General features: G+C 38.2%; 1 protein-coding gene, 1 long non-coding RNA gene and 1 pseudogene across 3 annotated transcripts; 1 reads left to right on the top strand and 2 right to left on the bottom strand.

Annotated features, from left to right (window-relative positions):
• Positions 1 to 13,975: 13,975 nt before the first annotated feature.
• On the bottom strand, positions 13,976 to 16,932 carry LOC149040256 (uncharacterized; annotated as a pseudogene). Its single transcript, XR_016179888.1, has one exon. The product of XR_016179888.1 is annotated as an uncharacterized LOC149040256 (transcript).
• A 1,710-nt stretch (positions 16,933 to 18,642) lies between these two features.
• Positions 18,643 to 19,803, top strand: LOC149040257 (uncharacterized). The gene is made up of 2 exons (XR_016179904.1): positions 18,643 to 19,095; positions 19,570 to 19,803. It is a non-coding gene; the product is annotated as an uncharacterized LOC149040257 (long non-coding RNA).
• Positions 19,804 to 23,096: 3,293 nt separating this feature from the next.
• Positions 23,097 to 24,782, bottom strand: LOC149040258 (uncharacterized). The gene has a single exon (XM_089183018.1). The coding sequence runs from the start codon at positions 24,777 to 24,779 to the stop codon at positions 23,097 to 23,099; it is 1,683 nt and encodes a 560-aa protein (XP_089039144.1). The 5' UTR covers positions 24,780 to 24,782.
• Between the last annotated feature and the right edge of the window lie 1,628 nt (positions 24,783 to 26,410).

The raw sequence follows: 26,410 nt of genomic DNA on the forward strand, positions 1-26,410 counted from the left end.
TCAATTCCAAAATGAAAAATTGTGAATACGCACACGATGACAATGCCTTAGTGAATCGTGACGCACACAATCAACACAAACTTAAAAACAACACAACAATTCTAAAATAACTATCAAAGTGGCCTTATTCTTTTCTTCCTTGGCTTTCATTATATCTCAGAATTGATCAAAGCATTACCCAAAGACGTATTTCGATCTTTACTTAGAGGAAACAAAGACGAGAATAACAGAAACTGAGGTCACAGATGAGTTTGTTATGTCTTCTATTCTTGTTAGATTTTGCTGCCATTGGTGACATATACGAGGAGGAAGAAGGAGAAGTGCCGCTTTCGTCGGAAACCATGAAAACAACTTATTGCATTGCCCGGTCTGCATTCCAGATTGACGAGATGAAACTTCAGAGTTGCCATCAAGTTTAGGTATAAACCCTATTATATCAGAGTCTGATACCATTAAAGTGTATACAATTAACATAAAGGCTATGTACAGAATGTACTCCAGACAACCGCGATTTTTAAGACTGTTTCTTATATTTTTATTGTCAGCGAGAAAAGCTGGAATTCTGAAACACTTCTCAAAGTTGCCACTGTTGTCAAACACCTTGATTGTCAAGTCACAGTCTACAGCAATATTTTGCCCGCTTCTGTTGGTAACCATATCACATGGCTCCTCTACACCATCCTGACCAAATATCCATGATGCATCACGATGCTCCATATCCTATTTACGCAGCGCAATAGCTATTCTAACATCATGCAGCAAGTCAGCATTCTCCTCTCCTGTATTAACTGTGAGCCATTCTAGGAGCAGTAAACTCCTGCTGCATATAGCTTGTGTGACATTGTAGGTGACACGGTTGACAGGACAGACACCGGAAATGATTTTCTTTGTTCTTTACTGATTAAACAAACCTCCTAAGGGCATTGATTCTGTCTTGAGCTGTACTTTAAGACTTTCCTGAACCTCTGACAGACCGCGTTTAGCTCTTAAATACACACTTTACTTGTTACTACAGCATCTGCGGGACTGTCTAATGTCGTTAGTACTGTAACCAGTCCTGGGTTCCGCATATTTCTAGGATGCGGTCAGATGTTGATAATGCCCTCCTTCTGCTTAGCTTGTACTTGTACATAGCTCGACAACTGTGCCAGGTGACCCCTCTTGGTTAAACAAGTTGTCTTAGAACACAAGCATAAAAGAAATATCATAACACCAATGAATTTGAAGTTCTCGACATGATAAATAACTAAAGCTAAGCAGTGGAAAGACCAGGACAAAACCACTTCTAAATACTGAACATATCCAAGAATGGGAACAGTCCAACAGAAGCTATGAATATCACAAGGAAATAAACAGCTTTACACTTCAGTAATTACAAACGTGATCTACGAGATAACCCTCTTGATAAAAATGTATTACGTAAATTACGGCAATTTTTATGAATATTGCATGGATAAATTTATCATAACTTTAAACTTATATTTCTCAAAACAGAAAGATGCACAGGGCCGTAAAATTTTCAAAGCCTATCAGTCAGCTCAGTTAAATTTATCCTCCATCTCTAATTCAAAGCCTTGTTCAGCCAAAGGGCTAACGCTCGAAACTCGGAAACTCTTACAGTGGCCAATCTACGATATCAACTCTGTTGATCATACCAAATTACCCTCTCGCACAATGCAGCGAACTAAGCATGTCACCGAATTTCCTCGAGGTCTCCGAGAATGTACTTGAGGTGTGAAGGGAGGGAGATAGTGAAGCAAAAAAAAAGGAAGAGAAAAAGACTCAAGAATTCCGGCTCGAGAGATAGCTTCGTTGATTCATAAGACTTATCGCTGATACTGAGAAAATCTGATTTCTTTTGAGGGGCGGAGGGGGGTCAAACCGGTTTTGTCGAATAATGTAATGCCAATGGAGTCAAGAGAGAAAGGGCTGGGAAAGCAAAAAAATCGTTATGACATGAAATAAAACGATAAGAAACTCTGGCATGAGTCATAGAAGCGTCATTCGCGATTTAGACAATCGTCAATCCAAACTACTGGCGCCACCCTACCACAGAAGATCTCACAAGAATGAGAAAATGAGTCAGCTATTTGAAAAGGATTCATCTTTCCCAAACTATGTATTCTGCCTCCTGGCGTCAGAAAAAAAGAGCTTAATTTTTGCATTTGAGCCTTAGTTCACGAAAAGATGTTTCAATCTATAGCCTCTACTGACGAGGCATGGAGGGTCACCACTCCATAGGAAAGCAGCTTCGGGCAACTGACACGTTCATTGCACAAAAAATGCAAACACGAGAGCGAACTTCTTCCAATTCTACCAGGTCCCTTGCTTGCCAATATCCTCCCTGTGAGAAACTACTTGTAATAACTCAACTACTCTCATCAGCCTGAATTTAGGCGGGTCATGAAACAATGATTTCTGAAACCTGTGGTCATCGAACACGTACACAACCAAACCACTCCTATTCTGGCAAATATCAAAAGAAATTGGCAAAGTGCCTTTAAAAAAATCAGCATGTTTTTGGCCGTTAGGAAAAAAAATAAGACGAAACAACAAACATAAAAACAAGAATATGGAAATGTGTAGAACGGCCGTGAATACAAGAGCTCCCGGAATTTCTCATCCCCCAAATGTGTTTTTTTTTCCCTAAATATTTGAAAGTTCTCGTTTCTTTCGGGAGAATTTTGATTCAGCTGCCACAAGGGTAACTACTATATATGACCCTCTAAAATCACATTTGTAGGAATCCCCGCTTAAAATGACGTTAATTAAGGTTTTAAGATTAACTGAATTAAAACTCTTACTTCCGGTGAAAATGTTTACCGTCATTTTTAGCTATTAAATATTGATCTTTTTGATATACGTTTTTGTATGACAGACAGCGAAAACCTTTTTACATAACAATCATTTTGGTCGAAAACATTTTGAACCTGGGCTTATAGATTGTGATTTCGATCTCCTCTGGTCATATCTAAATTACATTTATTCCTTGCGAGTTACATGAGAAAAGTCCGTCATCTTTTCTGCTTATGTTACGGGTCAGTTATTTATCTAGCGTCTCCTGCTTTGAAATGTCGAAATGTTGAAACGTCGCTTTTTATCTCAATCAGTCGCGGTCATGGTAAGTAGTAAGCCTAAAAAACAAGCTGAGGAGTAGTTATTCAAGGAAGCTTAAATAGGACACAAGAAAAAAACAAAAGTGAAACTATCATTCTAAAAGAAGGTTTATCAACGACTCTATTTGGCGGGTCTGATTAGATAATCGCTTATAATTTCTTTTACGACCTGTGTTTGTTTTTCGAGTTCAAATTTGACTGAAGTAAAGTTGGTTTAGCGTTAAGATCAATCGGATTAACGTTCTTTCTCGGAATAAGCTCGGTTGCATTACTCGGTTTGGCCGATTGCTTATCGATTTCGAAAGATCAGCCCGATGTATATTCGTGGAGGCATTGTGTACAAGGAGCTCGAGCGAAATGGTGGCAAATATCGACAGCTGAAATGAAACAAACTTTAGCAATCCATGCCAGTTAGTACTGGATCATACAACGATGTAAGTGACTTAGTTGTTGAGGTAATGAAAATATCTGGAATCGAAGCCGCCATTAGGAAAGGTGTTTGCTTGGGTAATATAATTTAAATTGTACGTTTACTCTCAATTTTTTTTATTTACGGTATTGCCAAACGCGTTATGCGTTTGATTAAAACCTCGTGAGTGCCCGAGTGATATAGGCACTGAACGTTCGGAATTATACTGAAAAGTCTAATTATCCCATCTATCAAAAAAAAAAGAGAGAGAAAAAAGATAATGATGATAATAGTGAAAATATCGAATCGAAATGTTGTTTTTAGTTGGCATATTTGTATCAAAATTAACTCTGTGGCTGTGAGTTGTGGAGAGATCGTATTTTTCATGACTTTTAGATGAGTGCTGAACCTGTAGTAACAAGTCCATGTGCTTTTGAATGAAAGTGAATTACAACCAAAGTTTAATTTAATTCATGTACTGCAGGGGCGCAAACCACCTCCGCGTGGACCAAGGTCGAAATCGGAGTGTGCAGCCTTGACTTCGTCTTTTGACATGGTTAACAGTGATGGTAAAGCAAGCTTAAAACAGCAGAAATCGCTAGAAACTTCGACGGATACACAGGGCATGAGTAAGTTTTTATTGATTTTACGTGTAAAATATTCAGATTTCGAAATATTTATCGTTATAAATCGACCATATTTCGTTCCCCATACTATGCCTTATAACGTGTTCAAATTTTCAACGGTTCCTCCCGTAAGTTAACACCGAGTCACACAACGCGTGACGCGTTCATGAAATCATCGTTGGCTTTTTCTCGAGACGTGAGCTTGGGCCGCCTATGGTCAAACGTGCATTTCTATTGAAGCAACAACTGCAGGACTATGAAAAGTTTTATTCCTCTCACGTTCCTAACAATATGTGTTTATTCATTTATTTTTGTCATGTAAAGAATGTTTAAGTGCTCTTGGTATGGAGAGTGGCCGCATCAAAGATGCTCAAATCACTGCATCTTCACAGTGGGATGGAAATCATGCAGCAATCCAGGGAAGATTGAACTTTAAGGCTGGTGGAGGTAAACAAGGAGGATGGTCAGCTTGGTGGAATAATGGAAATCAATGAATACAGGTGGCTCTTGGCAGTTAAACCAAATTAACAAGTATAGCAACACAGGGAAGGAATGCTCACAACCAGTGGGTAAGAGCATACAAGCTGCAGTACAGTGAAGATGGAGTGAACTTTTACAACTATAAAGTATCAGGACAGAGTTCACCTAAGGTATGTCTATTGCCATGTGTCACCCACTGAATGATTTTCAGGCATATCCTTTTGGTATGTGTAGAAAATGAACCTTTAAATGAAGGAAAATCTGTTGAAGTTCATATTGTTTCCTTTGAAAATGGCTTGGGTCATAAGGAGAATATTAAATAGGCTGTCTTTTCATATATAATACTGGATGCAGTCTTGTATAGCATTCTTGAGGGTGCTTTGTTTACAGACTTTATTTCATCCAGTTTAAAATTACTGGTGATCCTTGTAATCTGATTGGCTCTCATTGATGCAATTGATTCCTGTGCTTTAAATCACATATTTTGCCTGCTAATAAGGAAGCCTTACCAAGACACAACAACCAATCACATTTCAAGACTTGTTTACAAAGAAAGCAATCAAATTGCAAGAAAATGAAAAACAACTTAAAAAATTTGCAACTTTCTACAAACCAGCTCACTACTAGATCAACAAAATATCTGTAGACAAAAATCCTTATCTGAGGGACTAAATTTGCTATTTCAAACTGGATTAGATAATCAAGTGGTAATTGAACTTCATGTTGTGCATTTTTGTCTGATTTCAAATCACGCATATGATTTCAGACCAAATTGCATGACATGGAGTTCAGTTATCATTATTTTTTAGGCAACTTATAACTGATAATTACTTTCACAACTAAAATTTTATTTTGTCACAGTTAAATCATTATTACATGAATGGAATAATATATTGGCAACAAAGTGATGCCAAAAATGTTGGCATGTAGGTGATTATGCTGTGTATTTCTAAGAATGAACAAAAAAGGAAACGCGTATCGGATCAGATTAAGGAGGAAAGCCTCTGAAATCATGAAACAAATTACTGTTTATCTTGTGTGATAGACCAAAAAAAGGAACTTTTTCATGTTGTGTTTCTATAATTTGATGGCCTAGATTGTTGGTGAATGATGGCAATAAAGTTCCCTTATTTGATATTTTTCTGACCTCTAAATTCATACAATCCAGAGTTGATTTTAATTAGTGACTATCACTCAGAATTGTTTCTCTATTCTGTAGCAAGTTACAATGTAACCACAGATTAGTGCTGAGTATGCTTTATTATGTGATTGCAGGCCAAAAATTCAGCTGGCCATCACAGCCTTTTCATCCAGTGAACTTTACAAGCAGCTTGCACTTAGCAATAACCTTTTGATTGATTATCTTTTCTTTGGTGTTTTTTCTCCTTCAAAGTCCCACATGACACCCCAACCTTCTGGCTAATGGATTGCAAGTAACCATGACTGGGTATCAATGAAAGATCCAGTGCTTTAACTACATCATCCTTTAAATAATTATTACTAGTGTGCACTAAGTGGTTTAAATCTCCAGAATAAAGAAAGGGAATTTTTGTGCTTTGCTTGTGTTGGAGAAGTCTTTAACCTTTAAACCCCTAAGAGTGACTGGCATCTAGTTTCTCCTTTTGATATCAGTTCTGGATCACACACTAAGGTCATGGGGATAAAGGAAATGATCACCAAGTAAAGTAGCTTGTGACTGTTAGACAAATTCTCCTTGTCAGCACCTTTGGAAAAGTATACCAAACAGTATGGAGAATATGCATACTGATTGCTAGGGTGTAAATTAAAGATTAAGTTAATATATCTTAAACTCTCATTTTTTAACTTTGTTTAAGCAACACTTAATTAGACAGAATAATGATAATTGCAATGATGTTATTGTCACGGGAATCACTAATCTTACTAGATTTTGTATATTGATCATTTAAGGTTTTTAGAGGAAATAAAGAGAAGAATAGTATTGTGTACCATGAAATAACCCCACCAATCCAAGCCTGTTATATCAGACTCAGACCCACAGCATGGTATGGTCATATACCATTAAGGATGGAGCTGTATGGATGTTTAGGTATGGTAAACATTACTCTGAGTTATTAATTAACATTAACTCATGCTTTGAGTACCTGCTCACCCATGTATATTGTCAATTCACAAACAGATCTGTTGATTATTTTCAAATATTGAGAGATAGTGGGTTAACACATAAATATTATCAAGGGGTTGCAATTGGGTGCAACAAAGAAGTTCTAATTTTGGGGAATTTTTTCAGGTAGAATTGGGGAGAAAGGATGTTGATGTGCAGTTGATTGACAAAAGATGTGCAAGAAGCAATTGATTTTGATGGACCAAACATTTGGTTCTTGTAAATAAGCGTTTAGTAGGAAACATTTCATTTTCCACATCATGTGGTAAATTTAGTTGCTCACACCATGGTGAAAATCCTGTTGTAGGGATAACATGACCATATGTGACCCTCCACGGGAAAACGGACACTAACGCTTTTCCGTTTAAGCTGCAAAACCGTTTACTATCCGTTTATATCCGTTTAAACGGTTCATGAAAGCGTTTAAGCGGTTTGCTCATCCGTTTAAAAAAATTTGCATCCGTTTAACACTTTAGCTAAAACGTTTAAGCGGTTTGCTCATCCGTTTAAAAAAATTTGCATCCGTTTAATGCTTTTGCCAAAACGTTTAAGCGGTTTGCTCATCCGTTTAAAAAAATTTGCATCCGTTTAAAAAAATTTGCATCCGTTCAACGCTCTAGCAGAAACATTTAAACGGTTTGCTTACCCGTTTAAAAAAAAAAAGCTATCCGTTTAAAGTTCTACGGAAAGCTTTGGACTGTTTGCCTATCATTCTGTTATAGGCAGTTCGAAGTATCAATGTTACGTTCGCTCGATACTCGCCGGTTCTTGAAATACAGAAAGACCGTATCTTATTTTGGTTTTATCTTTTGCGTGATCATAGTAAGCGAATTTCCGTCGCATCCTTTGACAAACAAGTTAAGTTGAAATATCCGTTTGTAAAAACCAAGAGCATCGAGCTAATTGCAATGAAGCCATTCATTTGACCATGACCCTGCCATCGACTTTGTTCGATCAGAACAGTGCGCCTGAGTGATCTTGACTACAGATTGAAATCGAGATAATCCTCTCTTGGTTCCCGTCTCATAGTTTTAAATCGTTCCTCATTGACAATTAAATTTTATTTAGCTAAGAAATTTAGGCCATCGCGTGGTAGGATTGAGAAGGGCTAGAACCAGATCACTCAGTCGAAAGACAGGAAGATACGCAATTCAAAATCCGAAGTAAATAGAACAAAAATTTCGTTCATGTATATGTTGCTTCTGAGTTCGGATCGATTACTGAAATGATTATCTCTCACTTGAGATGTTTCTCATCTTGTTGGTTTAAGTTATTTAAGAAGTAGTATTTTGCACCAATTTTACAGTATTCACAAAAGTGAAAAATTTAAATGAAGACAAAACAGTCTGAGGTTCAATTTTCTTAGCTATTCTATGCTAATTTGCTCTAGAACAAGTTTCAACTGGTTAGTTTGACCTGAAAGCAACCAGTTTTCCAAATTTTTTCTAAATTGATTTACCAAAAGCATTATAATTTGCCAAACTGTCTGTCTTGTTTAATGCTACAATCACAAAGTTTTTATTGCACATCATTAATTGTTTGCAAAAACACCTGTCTAATCCAATGAAGGAAAATGCAATTAGCATAACTAATATGCTATAAAATGCATAACTTGCACCATCTTGGTTTCCCATGAACTTATTTGGCACTGAAAAATGGAAGGGTGAGACACATTTTTTGATTATAAGCATTATAATGCTGAAATATGGATATGGCAAGAAACTCTAGATTGTTAGATGCTACATTATGACATATGTAGAAAATTTCTTCTCAATCCAAATTTTGTCTAACTTTTAAATTTTCAATAGAACTGTATGTACCTACCCACAAACATACCTACATGCCTCAGTACATAAACATATACACATAAACTGTTCTTTTACCTTCTGTATTTCTGTAAAGAATGTTTGGCACCTCTTGGTTTGGAGAGTCCACACATTAAAGATGCTCAAATCACTGCATCTTCACAATGGGATAGAAATCATGCAGCATTTATCCAGGGAAGATTGAACTTTAAGGCTGGTGGAGGTAAACAAGGAGGATGGTCAGCTCAATGGAATAATGGAAATCAATGGATACAGGTGGCTCTTGGCAGTTACACCAAATTAACAAGTATAGCAACACAGGGAAGGAATGCTCACAGCTAGTGGGTAACAGCATACAAGCTGCAGTACAGTGAAGATGGAGTGAACTTCTACTACTACAAAGTACTGGGACAGAGTTCACCTAAGGTAAATGTAGAAGCAGTTACTTGGTTTAAAACTGTTAAAAACATATCCTAGTATGTCTGCACTGTATTAAATAGAGGTAACAGTTATAATATGTTGCAAGTAGTCATTAATTAACTCACCTGCAAATACCAAGTGGCTAAGCCCTTGATCATGCATTCTACTATGGAAAAAGTTAATTATGCTACATATCTAGTCTGGCATTCAAAATTGGAGTTTTTTTACTTTCTCTTGCATATTTACAACAAGTGCAATCAACATGATACAATAATTTTAAATGTAATTTGAAACTAACTTTTAAAATAGCATGACTGTGGTAACTGGTTATTAATTTTACTTGCATATATTTGTAGGTATTCAAAGGAAATAAAGACAGGGACAGCATTGTTTATCACCAGTTAAACCCACTCATCAAAGCTCGCTGCATCAAACTTCAACCAACAGCATGGTATGGTCATATATCACTAAGAATGGAGCTGTATGGTTGCTCAGCAGGTATGATTGTTGTCTTACATGAACTTATTTGGCACTGAAAAATGCAAGGGTGAAACACATGTTTTGATTATAAGCAGTATAATGCTGAAATATGGATATGGCAAGAAACTCTAGATTGTTAGATGCTACATTATGACATACATAGAGAATTTCTTCTTCAACCAAATTTTGTCTAATTCATAAATTTTCGATAGAACTGTATGTACCTACCCACAAACATACCTCAGTACATAAACACATACACATAAACTGTTCTTTAAGGACGCTCAAGTCACTGCATCTTCACAACTGGATAGAAATCATGCAGCAATCCAGGGAAGATTGAACTTTAAGGCTGGTGGAGGTAAACAGGGAGGATGGTCAGCTCGGTGGGATAATGGAAATCAGTGGATACAGGTGACTCTTGGCAGTTACACCAAATTAACAAGTATAGCAACACAGGGAAGGAATGTTCACAGCCAGTGGGTAACAGCGTACAAGCTGCAGTACAATGAAGATGGAGTGAACTTCTACTACTACAAAGTACCGGGACAGAGTTCACCTAGGGTAAATGTAGAAGCAGTTACTTGGTTTAAAACTGTTAAAAACATATCCTTATGTCTGCACAGTATAGAGGTAACAGTTATAATATGTTGCAAGTAGTCATTAATTAACTCATCTGCAAATACCAAGAGACTAAACCCCTGATCATACATTCTAGTGTGGAAAAAGTTAATTATGCTACATATCTAGGCTGACATTCAAAATTGGAGTTGTTTTTTACTTTCTCTTGCAAATTTACAGCAATTGCAATCAACACGTTATAATTTTAAATGTAAGTTGAAACTAACTTTTAAAATAGCATAACTGTGGTAACTGATTATTAATTTTACATGCATGTATTTGTAGGTATTCAAAGAAAATAAAGACAGCAACAGCATTGTTTATCACCAGTTAAACCCACCCATCAAAGCTCGCTACATCAAACTTCAACCAACAGCATGGCACGGTCATATATCACTAAGGATGGAGCTGTATGGTTGCTCAGCAGGTATGATTGTTGTCTTGCATGAACTTATTTGGCACTGAAAATTGGAAAGGTGAAACTTACATGTTTTTACTACCAGTGTAATGTTGAAATATGGATTCTGGAGGAAATATGGTAAATTATAAAATGTTATAACTTTTTTTCGGTTATTTAATGTTGCTGTTTAGCTTTAGTGGAGATTCCAGAATGTCTTCCTTTTTTGGCGTGTCAGTTAGTCTTGAGCTGGCCGAGCAGCATGTTGCAGGAAATTTATTACGGGATGAGAAAAGCCTTTAGTCTTCTCAACCGTTGGTTCTTTTCCCTCAAATTCAAGGACTTTAATGTTGTCAAAAAGTTTGGCCAGGAGGTAGAGGTTTGAGGCAGGCATTACTATGGCATATACCTTATGGAGAATTTGGTCAGCGAGAATGCCCTTGCAAACACGCCCACTCTGTCGGTCAAAGAAAAGCTGGCTTAGCCCCCAAAGGGGGAGGATCTCAATAAAGGCATTGATCTGTCTTACAGCAAAGTACCGGGCTCAGATGGCATTCCTGTGGAGGTTTTGCAGTATGCGAAATCAGCACTCTCTTGCCACCCGCTCTTACGCCGGTGCTGGGAGTGGGTATGGGATGGGATGGGCTGAGCTGGGCATTGCAGGTGGTCGAGTTAACAATTAATAGAATGACATCTTACTAATGAGCCAGCAGCTTTAAACGTTAATGATGCCGCATATAGTACTGTGATGGGACGGCAAGCAGAAGGTTACTGAATACGAAGAATTAGAACTTTCCTATTAAGGCGCTAGCACAAGAAAATAATCCAAGATTGATTGAAGCTTCTGTTTTTGCCAGTCTTTGAACATTGAAAAATAACTGCATTAAGCTTTTGAGGTACGGGATATTGAATCGAGGTTTTTAAGTTTTACGGTAGTGATGAAGAGTTAATAAGGAACATCAGCTGGTTGACAGAGCCTTTTTCTCAAGTTTAATATTTTAATTTAAAGAAATGGTGAAGGGAAATGATGTGGGTATTAACTTACACATAAAAACAGACATAGTGCTCTTACATACACGAGTGATTGGATGTTACGAGAGCATATGGTTGACCATAATGGATAAGATGTTTTCATCCCGGAAACTCTCTGCTCAAGATATTTTTGATGTGGTGTTCAGTTAATACTTAGGTATCCTGCTGGGGAGCTGTTGCTTGAAAGTAAAATAAATTGAAGAAACAGAATTTTGCCCTCATTTGTTAGATCACATTCAAGACGTAAAATGACTCGTTGAGCCGTTGGAAAAAAAAAAGCGGGAAAGGTTGAATCATTACCTTCGTCATTGTCGTTATCATTTGTAAATCATTTGAGCTTTTCTCGTAATTGGAATATATTTCTTAACATACAATAGAGATGTTATCTCGCCAGCTTTAGGTTCAGCAATCATCAGCCTCATTTCCTTGTTTACCTACTCACTTAGTTTTCCACTTAGTTAAGGAGTCTCCAACGTTGCCCAAATCAGAGTGGCAGTCAAGTATTTGCACAAGGTATTCGTAATGTTATAAGTGATCCTTGAGAGAGATTTGTCATCTACTTTTCCCCTTCCTTGTGGACTTTTAAAGTCATCGAAATCGTTCACTAGGCTTTGTATCGCGATAGCACGGTGCCGTTCATAGCTGAAAGATGTTTTGTGACGTGTCTTTAAATTTTGAGCTGTTCAAAAACTGCAAATTATGGAAAGATTGTCAATACGGACTTACAGTTAAAACCTACTATTTTGGTGTACGTCTCTTAAATTGTTGATAAGTCAGGTAACTTTCGAATCACTGCGAATTGCAGAACGTGATCAAACTGTAGTTTTGAGTACTCCATTTCAGTCTAATTTTCTTTCACCCAAGATCCTGTGAGCCATTTGTGGGAAATAACGCCGGGGGGTGGGTGCAGGCCTTCGCTTCGCTCACTGCTCACGCTTTAAATGGAAAATGAATGTTAGCTCCTTATCAATTGTTCCCGAAATGCATCATCAAAAGTGTTTTCATTTAATCGTTTACCCGTTTCGTAATTATTTGGTTTACTGACAATCCCATTCCTTGCAATTGAAAACTTTATTCTACGGCCCCCCTTATAGGCATTCACGCTAAACGGAACTTTGTTTACATTTCCATTTGTAACCTACATTTTATTCACTTGTGCCATAAGATTCTTTCTCTTCCTATCATCTTTACCTCTTTCCCTTTATCAAAGGTGGTACTTGCTACCCACAATAGATTGCCGGTATCTGATGAAAAGTCAGACCAACGGGATTCGAAGCCGTTTATCCTAACAAATTCTTGTTCCTCCGCATTTTTTGAGAAAACTCGGCGGCGTTCTCTGAAATCGTTCTCTGCAATCAGAACGACCTCGCACAAGCGTTAGAAGAATAAAAATCTTTTGTCTACTTATAATGATCTCGTAGCCATATCGCTTGTCATGCATACATTCCTAAAATAGTACAAAGATTTTAATGTGAGTTTTGTTGACCGCCCCTACACGATTAAGAGCTTCTTCTAAAGGAAATTCTGTCTTATCCGAAGGAAACACGGATCGTTGATTAAGTGATGGAGAAACTTAGCAGAAAAGGAGTTATATTGAAATCTCAAAAATGTCCATGAGAATTCATCCCCACGATTTTTCTTCGCAAAAGGAGGACAGGAGGATATGAAGTTAACCTCAATTTGAAGAACCTAAGTAAATTTATTAGTAACCATCATTTCAAAAATAGAACAGAAGAATATAGCGTCATCCATAATTTGAAGAACTTGAATCCATGTATCAGTAAACAATCATTTCAAATCAGAAAGCTTGACTTCAGCGGTCTGTCTTATGACACGTGGGTGTTACACGACATCTGAAGATTTACGAGATTCCTCTTACTCTGTCCCAGTTGACAAGAACTGCGGAAAATATTTAAAGTTCTCTTGGAAGGGGGATTGTTTTAGTTTACCTGTCTTCCCAACGGTCTGGAATCTGCTCTACGACTTTTTCGCCAAACTTCCTAACCTTTCACATTAGTATGCAAATTCTCCTCACTGTTCTTTATATATTTCCTAATGTGCTGACAAGGAGAATTTGTTTGCTAATCAAAAGATTCCTTCCCTGGAGACCATTTCCTTTATTCTTAAGACCTTAATGCGTGATCCAGGGGTGATACTGTAAAGAGAAATTAGATGCTAGTCACTCTAAGGGTATAAAGGTCTAAACCTGTTTATGAGACTGGGGAGGGAAAGAAATTTGTACCAAGGGGGCGGTCGACGGTCAAAAATAAGAAGAGGGTGGGGGTGGAAGAGTGAAGATTTCCCCGTCCCCCTCCCTGCATCAAACAAAACACGGCCGGTTGAATAAACGATCGCGAGCTAGTTAACGTTAACTCGCCCTCATAAGACGCCTGCAGTAAAGGCTACCCCTATTCTGCTTTAGTTATAGCACTGTTGAGATCAACTGTGGGGGTTCATCTTCCTTTGATTTCTCACTTAAAGCCTCATTGCAAAAACAGTGGTCTTCGTCTCAGTCTTTCATTTATATTATGTCCACGTGAGTGCACAGTTCCTTCAAACGAATGATCTCGTCATAAATGTGACCCTCTACGGGAAAACAGAGAATAAGGTGAACGCAGGGCAGCGATTGCTAGGCTGGTCGCTCTAGTCAGGAAGGATCAAGAGACAACAAGTCCTTTTCCAGTCTTCTTGGTTCTCTTCAAATAAAATCATTAAAGCTTTGTTTTGCTCATTCTGCTTTTTCCAAAAAAGAAATATCGGTAAGCGCCCTGTCCTTGATAAGCGCCCTGTCCCTAATTACCGCCTTCCCTCGAATGAGCGCCCTCCTTTGAGGTACCAAAAGTAAATAAGCGCCCCGAGCGCTAAATCGAATCATTACAGTGAATGCCACGGCTGAAATTATACAGGGTCTATGAACACGCTTATTAAAATATCAAATCATACACACATACCCAAAGAAAACTGTCTATCAGCCTTTTCACTAACAGAAGGGAATCACATTCAGCTTCTCCTTACAATAACCTCACGTCATCCGACAAAATGAATAGACAAATATATCCGCTACATGCTAGTTTTAAGAAAATTATTGGGAGCTAAAATCGTGAATTAATAATCACAACTTGGAAAAAAATATACTTAATATCATGAGGTTGAGGGTCAGTGATGATTAGCCTAGAACCATGAATGAGATTGTTACAAAAGGAAAAAATTCCCAAATTGATATGATTTGTTCACCAAGAAAAACCGAAACTACATTACATTCGTTTGAGTATGTTTCAGGGTCTAAAAAGACATAAAGTGAAAAACTCGACTAAGTGGCATAAAAACGTCGCCAACAAGGTATATGATTCTGTGTCTTACCTAAAACGTATTATGTGTTAAACTGTTTTATAAGTAATTTCTTAAGGAAAAAAAGAAAACCCACATAGCAAACAATCCAGAAAAAAGACGAAATCAAATTATACACTTTGCAGTAGACCTCTCTTGAAAGTAGGATTGTTCAAAACTTTACGCCCAAACCAAGAGAAAGTAAGGAGGTTATTTTCTCAGGCCTGAGTTGATTCCGCAAAATGAACGTGGAAACAAGTCAAGAACATTTGCATCTGTTTTATAGAACAATCAATCGATATCCTATTTTATAATCCATGACGCCGGACTCTAGCTTGACGTATGTAGGTCCTAGAGCTGCAATACGTCCTTCAGTGCTCACTGCAATCTTATACAGGAAATAGCCACTTTTGTAGATAAAAACGCTTCGTACAAACTCACCATCTTTGGTGTATATTCCAATACATAGGAGCTCTTTTTCATCGTCAGTACTAGCCAAGACGACTTGTTGACTTTCCCTGTGAAATGCAATGTTTGGAAAGTGAACAAACCCTTTGAGATCAAACTTACTTAGATGATCACCGAGTTCGCTAAATATGTGTACACAATGGGAAGGCGTTTGGTCCACCACCATAACTCTGCCATCACTTACAGTGCTGATGTCTCGCGGGCTCTTCAAATTTTGTTCTCCAAAACTGCAAACAAACTGGCCATCAGTCTCGTATAGATCCACAAAATGATAGTCCTTTGTATAATTGCCTTTCAATACCATCACTTTGCCACTATCACTAACTGACAGTTTACACAGATTGCACTCGAGGTCCATTGTCCTCTCGCGAAACTTGTGATACTGGTCAGCGGCTTTATCGAACTTAAAAATCCAACGCTGATGATTCCTTTCTTCAACCAGCACATAAATGTTGTCGTTTATGTCTGTCGCCAGTTTAACCTTCCAGTTTTCCGTAGATAGCTCTTTACCATTGTCATCAATAAAAGGAGGAAGTCTGAAACACTTCACAAATTTGCCACTATTGTCAAACACCTTGATTGTCAAGTCATAGTCGGCTACAATATATTGCCCGCTTGAGTTAGTAGCGATATCTAGTGGATTTTTTATCCTGTGCTCCTTTTCACCATCCTGACCAATTGTCCATGATAGATCACACTGCTCCATACCTTGTTCACGTAGTAATAGAGCCAGTCTCCTGTCATGCAGTAAGTCAACTTTCTCCTCTCCTGTATCGACATTGGGCCACTCCAGGAGTAGAAGCCCTCTGCTGCATATCGCTTATGTGACATCGAAAGCGACACGATTGACGCGACAGACACCGGAAATGATTTTTACTCGTTCTTCTTGGTAAAACAAACCCATCACCGCACTGATTTCTGTCTTGAGCTGTACTTTAAAGCTTTGCTGAACCATTGGCAGACTGTTTAGCTCTTTAATACATACTTTACACAACGCTGCAGCATCCGATAGATTGTCTGTTGCCTCTAGTACTGTTGCCATCACTCGGTACTGTATTGCTAAAATGCGGTCAGTTGTTGATAGTGCTTCATTTGAAAATGTTATTGTTGCCATTTCACGGGCACGTTCGAATCTCTTCTTCGCACTAGAAAGCTTTCTTGTGGCAGATTCAGTAAATTCTAAATTTCGCATTCTTTCAGTGAGCGACACAACTTCCGCACAAGTCGCTTGTGCTGTATCCGCGCCAAACTCACTCCTTGACCTTGTCTCGTCAAATCCTTCATACAACAACTCGATTCCTTCTCTAAAGAAGCTGATACTTGCTAGCAAATCTTTTCTTGGCAATCCATCCAACTTGGAGCTCATGTCGTCGATTTCACTCAGATGATGTTACGAAATTGTTTATGTGTTACATCGCTTAGCTTTTCGATTGCTTTATCTCTGCCTTTATGCACAAGCCATCCAAAAGTCGCTTGAAAAACTGCAATGGGGATCACAGCCATGATAGCAATTAAGGAAAATCAGAGGAAAAATACGTTTTTAACGTGACTCGATAGAAGTTCCTTGACTACAGCAAGTGAGTGTAACATTAGGATTATCGAATTCCACAGCCGTCAGCAACACTATTAGCAGTTGTGTCAATCTGCAGCGCAGCCGGTTGCCGCGTCACTCGAAACCAAGGTCAACACTGCGGTTTAATTAGTGATTACACCGGTGCGATATAGGTTTCGGTTGTGATCATGGATTGAAGAGTTTGGAGTAGTGACATAAGAGGTAGAAAATGAAATAAAATTTAAAAAGAAAGAAACCAATAAACAAAAAAAAGCGAAAGGAAGGCCATCATGTTAAAAATGAGAAGGCAAGTCTAGGCATTTTCAACTGAAGGAAAAAAAAAAGAAAAAGACCTCTCCATGTACCGTTCTCGGCAAATTATTTCCCCCACAATGTTATTTCGTTCTACAGATTAGACATCCCGCCCCTCGTGATGTTCTACTTTTGACCTTGGAACCGAAATAGCGGTCGTTTTATTTTGAATTCGGAAAGTTACATTGCACGTTGGGCAGCTGTTTCAGATTCGAAAGCAATTAACAGAAACCTCAACAAGAAAAAAGCGAAGATAAAAACACCGGCAGGGATTGAAAAACATCACCGACAACGAAGAAAGTAATCAGATTAATTATGTTAAGTTAAAAATGTCTTTAAAGTATTTTTCACCTCGGAGATTGGATAACGATTAAGAGGTCAACTACTTTAGAGGATATGTTTTGTCTCTGCTCTATATGACGAATTGCGTTGCGACTGAAACTGGCCTCCGACAGAAGTGGTTCTTCATTGTAGAAGGCCCAAGTCATAATCACCTCTCGCCTCTTGCCTCTACCAAGTCTCTGCAGACTCGAGGAATAAATTTACTGAGCCACTCTTTCAACTTATCACCAATCTTCACACTACTCTCATATTTGCTATACGCGTTGGTATTTCAGAAATTAACGGAATGACTGGTGGCTTTGTTTGAGTTGGGTAAACTTGGCAAAACTGCCGGGGAGAATTTATTGTTATGTCCATTGTGCAGCTCTTGAATTTCTTAAGAGGTGTGCTAAAGCTCCATAGATCTAAAAGTTTAATTTATATTCATATTTACTCAAGTCTCCTCTTTCTACTTGGCCTAAAAACTGGGCCGTGTGACCCTTGAGGTTAAAGAAGTTGTCTTCGAATACTAAGCAAACATCATCAACTGCAAAACAAATGGAGCGAAGCAGTCAAAGAGGCTGGTCAAAATCAGTACTAGCTTTTATGCATGTTCAAGAATGATAACAGTCCACCAGAAGCTATAAATAGTCACAACAGAAATAAACAGTTTTAAACCTGATCATTGATTAGAAACTCAATATATGTGAATAATCACATGATGACAATCAATAACTGTGCCGTGACTCACAAGATGAACTCAAACTGATAAACAACACAAAACATCGCAATTATTATTCAATAGCTATTCATTCTTCTCTCTCATGGCGTTTATCAACTCAGAATTGTTTTAAAAGGGTAACAAAATATTTCTCTTTATCATAAACTAGAGATGATAAGAAATGGTGTGGGGCATCTCATAACTAAGTTACTGCATGTATTTCTCGTTAGACTAAGCCTCCACCAAAGATTTCAACGCGGAGGAATGGGGAAAAAGCGGTTTTTGTCAGAAACTCTTAAAAAACTTGCTATGTCACTCAGTCTCCATTCATTTCACTGATTTTCACTCGCCAAGGTTTAATTCAGATTCTTTGTCTTTAGTACCACAAATTAATCGGCAAAAAATTAAATAATCTTAAAGGGCATGTAAACCCAAAAATACATGTTTTTCTTATACTATGTAAAAAGTGGCGTAGAAAACGAATTTGAAATTAGTTTTGTCCAATTCGACTTATTTTAGGAGAAAATCGGCATTATTAACTGAAATTCCATTTCCGGTAAAAACAATAGCGAGAAGTCGTGACGTAAGCGGTGGAACCAAAATATTGCGCAACACATATTCCCCAGTAGAACTGGTGTGGGAGTTCGTGTAAGTAGCGGTAGTTCGGAAGATGTTTTTTCAGAAGGTAGCGACTCGAATGCCTTAAGCTTAGTACATGACAGCGCTGGGGATAATCCAGAATCTTTAGGAGAGTCTGGGCCACGTCCTTGACAATATGAGCCGCGTAGGGTTCACCGAAGCGATCCGCAAGAAGACAGTACAGAACATGTCGACAGCGATGCGACAGTCTCGGAAACTCAGACTGGTATTTAATTTACTTTGTGATTTATTTGTATTTAACATGAAAATGCAATACAGCGAGAGTACAATCTAAAGGAATGCAACAGAATTTTTTTAAACTTGAGCTTCTGAGAGTGTTTTATATAAAATTATCAAAGGTGCGAGTGTGGAACTTGTCAACCAATGCCGAAAACTCATGAAAGTGTTTGTTGTACGGAAATCGGGCAATTGTGGCAAAATGGCCTGAAACCCGGATAAGTTGTATCACTGAGCATCCAGGTTTTCAGTCAATTTGCCTCGATTTCTGGGTGCTGGAGACGGCCAAGTACGCTTACAGGCAGCAGTAAAGCACAGATAATCACACCAGAAACGACTAAGCTAAATATTTTCTGTTTCATCTGTTTTGTTACATTTTGAGATCGATTTACTTGAGTTGTTTCTGCCATTGATTTAATAATACAATACTAGAGCTAGTTGTTTTTCGCTTCTTTCCTGGCAGGAAATTTCGCTAAATTGCCTACAGATAGCTTGTTCGTTGGTGTTGGGGATATCTCAGCAAACACTTTAGGGTCGCTGTGCTATCTTGTGCGGTAAACAATATCCTTCATCTCAGAAGCATTTCCATCGATAAAACAAGTTGTATCATGTGCATTTCCTTGTGTGGCCTTCATAATTATCCAACCCTGTTTGTGTTTGCTTCGATTTGCATTATTGAAAAGATAGTTTTGCAAGCTGAAATCAGGATCTTTTAAGTTGTACTCAAAATGATGAATATTGTCCTACTGACCTTTGAATGTATTTTCACTGCTGTGAAAACCGTGACACAAATTTTTCTGCTGTTTCTCTGCAGGGTTTCTCAAAGGAAGCACTAAGTGGGGCTGGCATGGATTTTCTTTTAGAACATAAGGGTTGATTATGGGATCCTGTATAGAATTCTTTGTATAGAACCGACAAAATTCCAGATCACGTTATAACACACTGATATCAACGAATTCTCTTTCTTTGATACGTGTTTCGACAGGCAAAGGTTCAGACATGTCAGTGTCTTTTACGGGCTCAGCGCTGGCTCCCAAACAACTGACATCCCCATAATCTTTCATTAAATGAGAAAAAAGATGTTTTTAGAGAACCAATAAAGCTATTGTTGTTTAATTCACGAAACGTTCTCATATAAATCGATTTTGTACTTTCTCTGTTGACCTCTAACTTTTGAAGAGCTCAACTTCTTTCTCAGTTTGGTCAGCCACTTCCGAATCCTCGTCGTCTGCCGACTGTATGGGTCGTTTTTCTTCTTCCGAATAATTTGCTTCTGGTGAGGCCTGAATCGTCGGTACAGCACCAGGAATAAAAATGACTGCTACAAACAACAGAACGTTCGAACGTTCGAACGGCTCGACGAAATCGGCTATTTTCACTTGAACAAATTTCACAAATTGTCGCTTCAAATTTGCGTCATTTGGAAATATTTGCATTGTATGCCCAGTTTTGTTTGAATCAGTACAAAACTGGACGGTTCAACGCTTCACCATTACGAAAAAATTGATTATATTGAAGCAAACTGTACGTAAAAAAATCATGACGAGACCAGCAAACAACGGCTGTAGAAAAGACTCCTTCGTGCCTCACGCGATTATAAAACGAGACTTTGGAGGATCCACCCGTGACGTCACAGGAAAGATGGCGCCATTCAAGATGGCGAATGTTTCGAATTTGGAAGAGCTTTTACAAAGTGAAAATGGACTTTTGAGAAAAAACGAATGGTACCTTTGGTGTACTTGATATATTTACTAAACATCCATGTGAAAAGAAAATGAACGTTTTTTGGGTTTACATGCCCTTTAAGGTGATTACCTTTTGAATCTGTCTGGGTCACCGAGTGATAATCGTTTGAGATAAAGTTCTGTTGAAATCACCGACATTTTTAAAATTGTTTGAAAGGGTTTTCCTTTTTTTCCCTAACGTTCACCTCATAGTTTTGATAACAAAGAAATGAAAAGGTTCATTAAACCAAAAGGTTACCTTTCATATCATAGCTTTATCCAAGTTCAATTTAATTTAATTATTTCCCGTCTCTTGCACTTAATGAGGGCTTCAAGAAAGTTTTAGGGGTGGGTATATCCAAGAAAACAACTGGGACGATCAAATGAACAAAACAATTGGGTCACGTAATCACGAGGTTGATCTACTGCGTGAGGAAAGACTTTTGCAGTGTATAGAAAGGCCAAGTTATTTCCACTCTCTACTCGTTTATCTTTTCGGTGCAATGAATTTAAAACAGTGACTTTTTTTTGAGCTTTATTGTAATCTTTTCTAAAAAAAACCTTAGAGTATCAGCAATGTTTTCCAATACAAAAGGAAACATGATCCGATTTAAATATAATGGCATGATGAACGTCCCTGTGGATTTGTAAATCAGTTTATTGCTTATGTAATTTTGAATTACATACTCGTTATCTTCCCCATTTCTCTAGAAAAACGTACTGCATGCAGCGGTTGCCTTATTAAAATGTAACTTCCTCGAATCGCACGATAAAAACAAACGCGCGTATTACATGGAAGGAAGAAGAGTGTCGAGCTCGGCGCTAAGTAAAATGGCACGTTAGCGAGTGAAATAGCACGCCAAGTAAAATGAGGCAGTAGCCGTGTCTAAAATTTTCGTTTCATTAACCGGCCCTCGTGCTTTTTTTCTCTCTACCATTCTGCTCAACCCTTTAAGCGGCAAAGTTTGCAAACATCAACATGCGTTTGCAAATTTTCATTGATAGTAGAAGCTTTGAATTGGCAGTAAAACTAAATCTATACAATCAAAAAATTCTAACGGTCTATCAGCCCTTAAACTGAACGCTCAAAAATGTAAACGTTTGTGATATGAATCATTCTGCAAAAGCACGGAAGGCGGGAGAACGTGGTAAGGGAAGTTGGAGGCTGTGGGGCAAGAGTTGTACTCGAAGTTCATTAAATTACATAAAAAAAAGAAGAACATAAGGGAAAACAAGAGTAAATTCAGCAAGTGGTAAGATTTACTGATAATTGATTACATTTCAATTTCCACTAGATACAAAAAAATTATACTTTTCATAAGCGGGTAAGAGTTCCCTCTTGCCCGCTTGAGTAGCCAAGCAGAGCAAGGGAACCGCATCATCTCACCCACGTGATCTGCCGGCTATTAAGTAATTAGCATTTACTGACAAGTTTGATTTAATCTCCAAGGATCATTGTGCTAATTTTTTACTATCTAACTTTGCCACGCGACAAGGTTCACTGAAGAAATTTGTCTTGTTTGAAAATTGTTACGCCGGAAACAACAGCCAAATAAAATACTACATATGATAAATGAAACATTCCACAAGAAAAGCACAGGTGTTCAAAACTACTTAAGCAAACACTGGACCTATCACAGCAGTAACAGTCCGCCCATTATGCTGAAAAGACAGATAAAATTATCGAAAGATAGGAACACCATGATTAAAATATAAAATAACGCACATACATGTGAGAGAGACTGGATATCAACCCCTTTCACTCACAGAAGAGAATCACATTAAACTTCTTCTTACAATATCCATACATTATCCAGTAAACAGGTAATGAGAATAAACAAATATCTCAGCTTATCGCTGTGTCAGACGTGTCACCTTGCCATGACATAAAAAAAGTATTTCCTCCATTACAAGGAGATATATGGCAGTTACAATGTCCGATTTTGATAATGATTGCCAAATTAGCATCATATCTCTAGCTAAGCTTGGAGCCACCAATAAAGTTCCTACATGATCAATGATGTAGTACTTATTTCCAAGAAAATTTCAAAACCGCATCGCATTTGTTCAGCTAAATTCCAACGTATCAAAAGTTAATAAGTTGAGGCTATAAAAACTTTCATTTTGGGCATAAAACTTTAGTCTCAAGTTACATCATAGCGTGTGAAAAATGAAGGAATTGTACTTATTATGTTAATTGCATGATTATTGACTCAAAGCACCAGTTAATCCTTATTAGCAATTAGGCTGTAAACTAAACGTGATTTTAAATAATGATTACTTCACATGTCAGCAAATTTTTAAAGCGGGTTATTATTGCAATGCGTCCCTCAGTGGTCACTGCAATCCTATCCAAAGACAGAATGGACTCCACCATATGGATAAAAGCACTTCTCACAAACTCGCCATCTTTAGTGTAAATTCTTATATTCAGGAGGTCTGATGAATATTTATCACCACCGACCACGACGACTTGTTGACTTTCCCTGTGAACTGCAATTTTTGGAAAATTTAGAGGCAACTGCAGATCAAACATGTTTAGATGGTCACCTTGTATGCTAAATATGTGAACACGTTCCGGAACCGATTCTTCCATCACCATAACTCTGCCATCACTAACAGCAGTGATGTCGTACGGGTAACTCAAGATTTTTTCTCCAAAACTGCAAACGAACTGGCCATTAGTCTCATAAACATCCACAATCCAATATTTCTGGCTACGGTTACTATTCAGTACCGCCACTGTACCACTATCACTGACTGACAGTTCACACCGGTGAAAGTCGAAGCCCATTGTCCTGACGCGAAACTTGTGATGCTGGTCGGCGATTCTGCTAAACTTAAAAATCCAGTATGGGTCCTCACCACTCTTTTCTCTGACCAGCGCATAAATGTTGTCATCCATGTCTGTGGCCAAACGAACGGACCAGATATAAATCGATTGCTCTTTACCGCTGCTATCAATAAGAGGAGGAAGTCTGAAACGTTGCACAAACTTGCCACTGTTGTCATATACCTTGATTGTCAAGTCATTGTCTGCTACAATACATTGCCCACTTGAGTTGGTAGCGATAGCACGCGGATAAATTAACCCGTGCTCCCCTTCGCCATCATGACCAAGTGTCCATAATACACTACAGTTCTCCCTACCCTGTTTACAGAGTATTTTTGTTACTCTCTCGTCTCGCAGCAGATCAACTTTCTCCTTTCCTGTATCAACCATGGGCCACTGTGGCAATGGTTCTTTAACGGATACTGTTTGTGTGACATCGTAGGCGACTCGATTGACAAGACAGACATCGGAAATAACTTTCCGTCGTTCTTCTTTGTTAAATAAACCCTTCACTGCCCTGATTCCTGTCTTGAGCTGTTCTTGAAGACTTTGCTGAACCACTGACAGACTGTTTAACTCTTCAATACACACTTTACATGGTGTTACAGCATCCGCGGGATGGTCTATTGTTTCCAATACTGTTGCCATCACTCGGTACTGCATTGCTAAGATGCGGTCACTTGATGATAGCGCTTCATTTGAAAAAGAAATTGTTGCCATTTCACGAGCACGTTCGAATCTCTTCTTTGCATTGGTAAGCTGTCTTGTAGCCGATTCAGTAAGCTTCAAGTCTTTCATTCCTTCAGTGAGCGACACAGTTTCCGCACAAGCCGCTTGTGCTGTATCCGCGCCATACTCACTCCTCGACCTTGTCTCTTCAAATGCTTCATACAGCAACTCGATTCCTTCTCTAAAGAAGCTAATACTTGCTAGCAAATCTTTCCTTGATAATCCATCCAGCTTGGACCTCATGTCATCGATTTCTCGCATGATGATGCCGCAAAACTGTTGATCTGTTACGTCGCCATCTTTAAGCTTTTTTGCTGCCTCATCTCTGCCTTTATCCACAAGCCATCCAATAGTCGCTTTGAAAACTGCTGTTATGATCTCAGACATGATAGCGACTGAGAACAAAACACAGAGGAAATTATTGAAAACGTTTTGCAGCTTATGAAGACTCCTTTGATATTTAAAATTTTTTCTCGATTTTTCCGGCGCGAAGGAATGGAAGGCCCATTCACAACTAGGTTTTATGTGTGTATACTAACCGGTAAATATTCGGCAACAGAAATGAAGACAATTTTGTCGAAATGTGTTCAAGTTAGAGAGCTAAAATGAAGGAACCCTAAAGAAATATTCAACTTACAACAATTCTTAAGTTGTTCTCCTCAGGCAACTGAAGACATAGCGAAGAAATGCACCTCAAGGAAACATCATTCATGGCAAATAAACGACAGCTGGAAACGTAACAGATAGCTATGAATACAATATGACTGTGAATACAATTGATCTCATGATGTTTTGGCTGTATTGAAAGTAAACCTTTAAACTGAAAATTGTTTAGAAAGAGTTCCATCATGGAAAGCAAAATAATAATACGCGACCATGCTAAGATTAGCAATAAATTTTTTCCAGAAAATTAACGGGAGAATGTGAAGCTAAATTTTTCGAGTAGTTTAAGATACAGAGAAATAATTCAAACGGAGAGACGCCACACGAAGCTAGGAAATCAACAAAACCTGAAAACAAAACAGACAGGTGTGAATATCACTACAATGATGAATTTGAACTGTAATTAAGAACGTAGTCTACATTTCAAGAAGAATTTCTCCTCGAGTGTTCAACTTGATAACTCACGAGTGAGCGCAGCAAACGAGTGAGATGTCGAGTTGAAATCCAAAAGAGAAATTCCACATCTAGAAGCAACTATGAATTATTTTGTTTGTCATCTGAACACAATAGCCCTTTAGTGACAAGAAAAACCGACTTTATTAATCAATGAAAATAAAGGAATCGGCAATTCCTGAACAAATATCGCACAGTGGGTTGGCGCTAAGGCTTAAGATGGAAAAATGGGTTGAATCATGATTATAAAAACAATCATGGGCGTAATTTTCAATTCACAAAATTCTCATTCCTTGAGTTCGTCTTTACTGATGAGCCTCAGCGTTTTTGTATGTGGCAAGGAAAAATCCGACCTCGCATCTGCAAACGCTTCTGTTAAAATCACACAGTCACAAAGCTAAATCATACTGCTAGTGAATAAATGTATCATAGAATGTATGACAAACTTTTAAACCTCTCCGCTGGGGTTTTGAAAAGACTTCAACTTTTCGAAGAAATCCGATCAGTTTTCAAATGTGACTCCGACACTAGCCGAACAATAATGTGCAGTAACGGTCTAACAGCGCTTAAACTGAACACTCAAAAGTGCAAACGGTTCAACAATGGATGTGTAGTGATTTGAATCATTCGTTGGAGCCAGCTTTCATTTAGCTCACGGCTATAGCTACTTCCTTGCATCAAACAAAACAAGGCCGATTGAATAAACGATCGCGAGCTTGTTAAGGTTAACTCGCTCTCATAAAACGCCTGCACTAAAGGCTACCCCTATTCTGCTTCAGTGATAGCACTGTTAGAATACATGGACGTTGAGATCAATCGTGGGGGTTCATCTTCCTTTGATTTCCCACTTAAAGCCTCATTGCAAAAACAGTGGTTTTCGTCTCAGTCTTTCATCTATATTA

Source organism: Pocillopora damicornis, chromosome 9 (assembly GCF_964200805.1).
Source record: "Pocillopora damicornis chromosome 9, jaPocDami1.2, whole genome shotgun sequence".
In the NCBI taxonomy this organism is placed as follows: Eukaryota; Metazoa; Cnidaria; class Anthozoa; order Scleractinia; family Pocilloporidae; genus Pocillopora; species Pocillopora damicornis.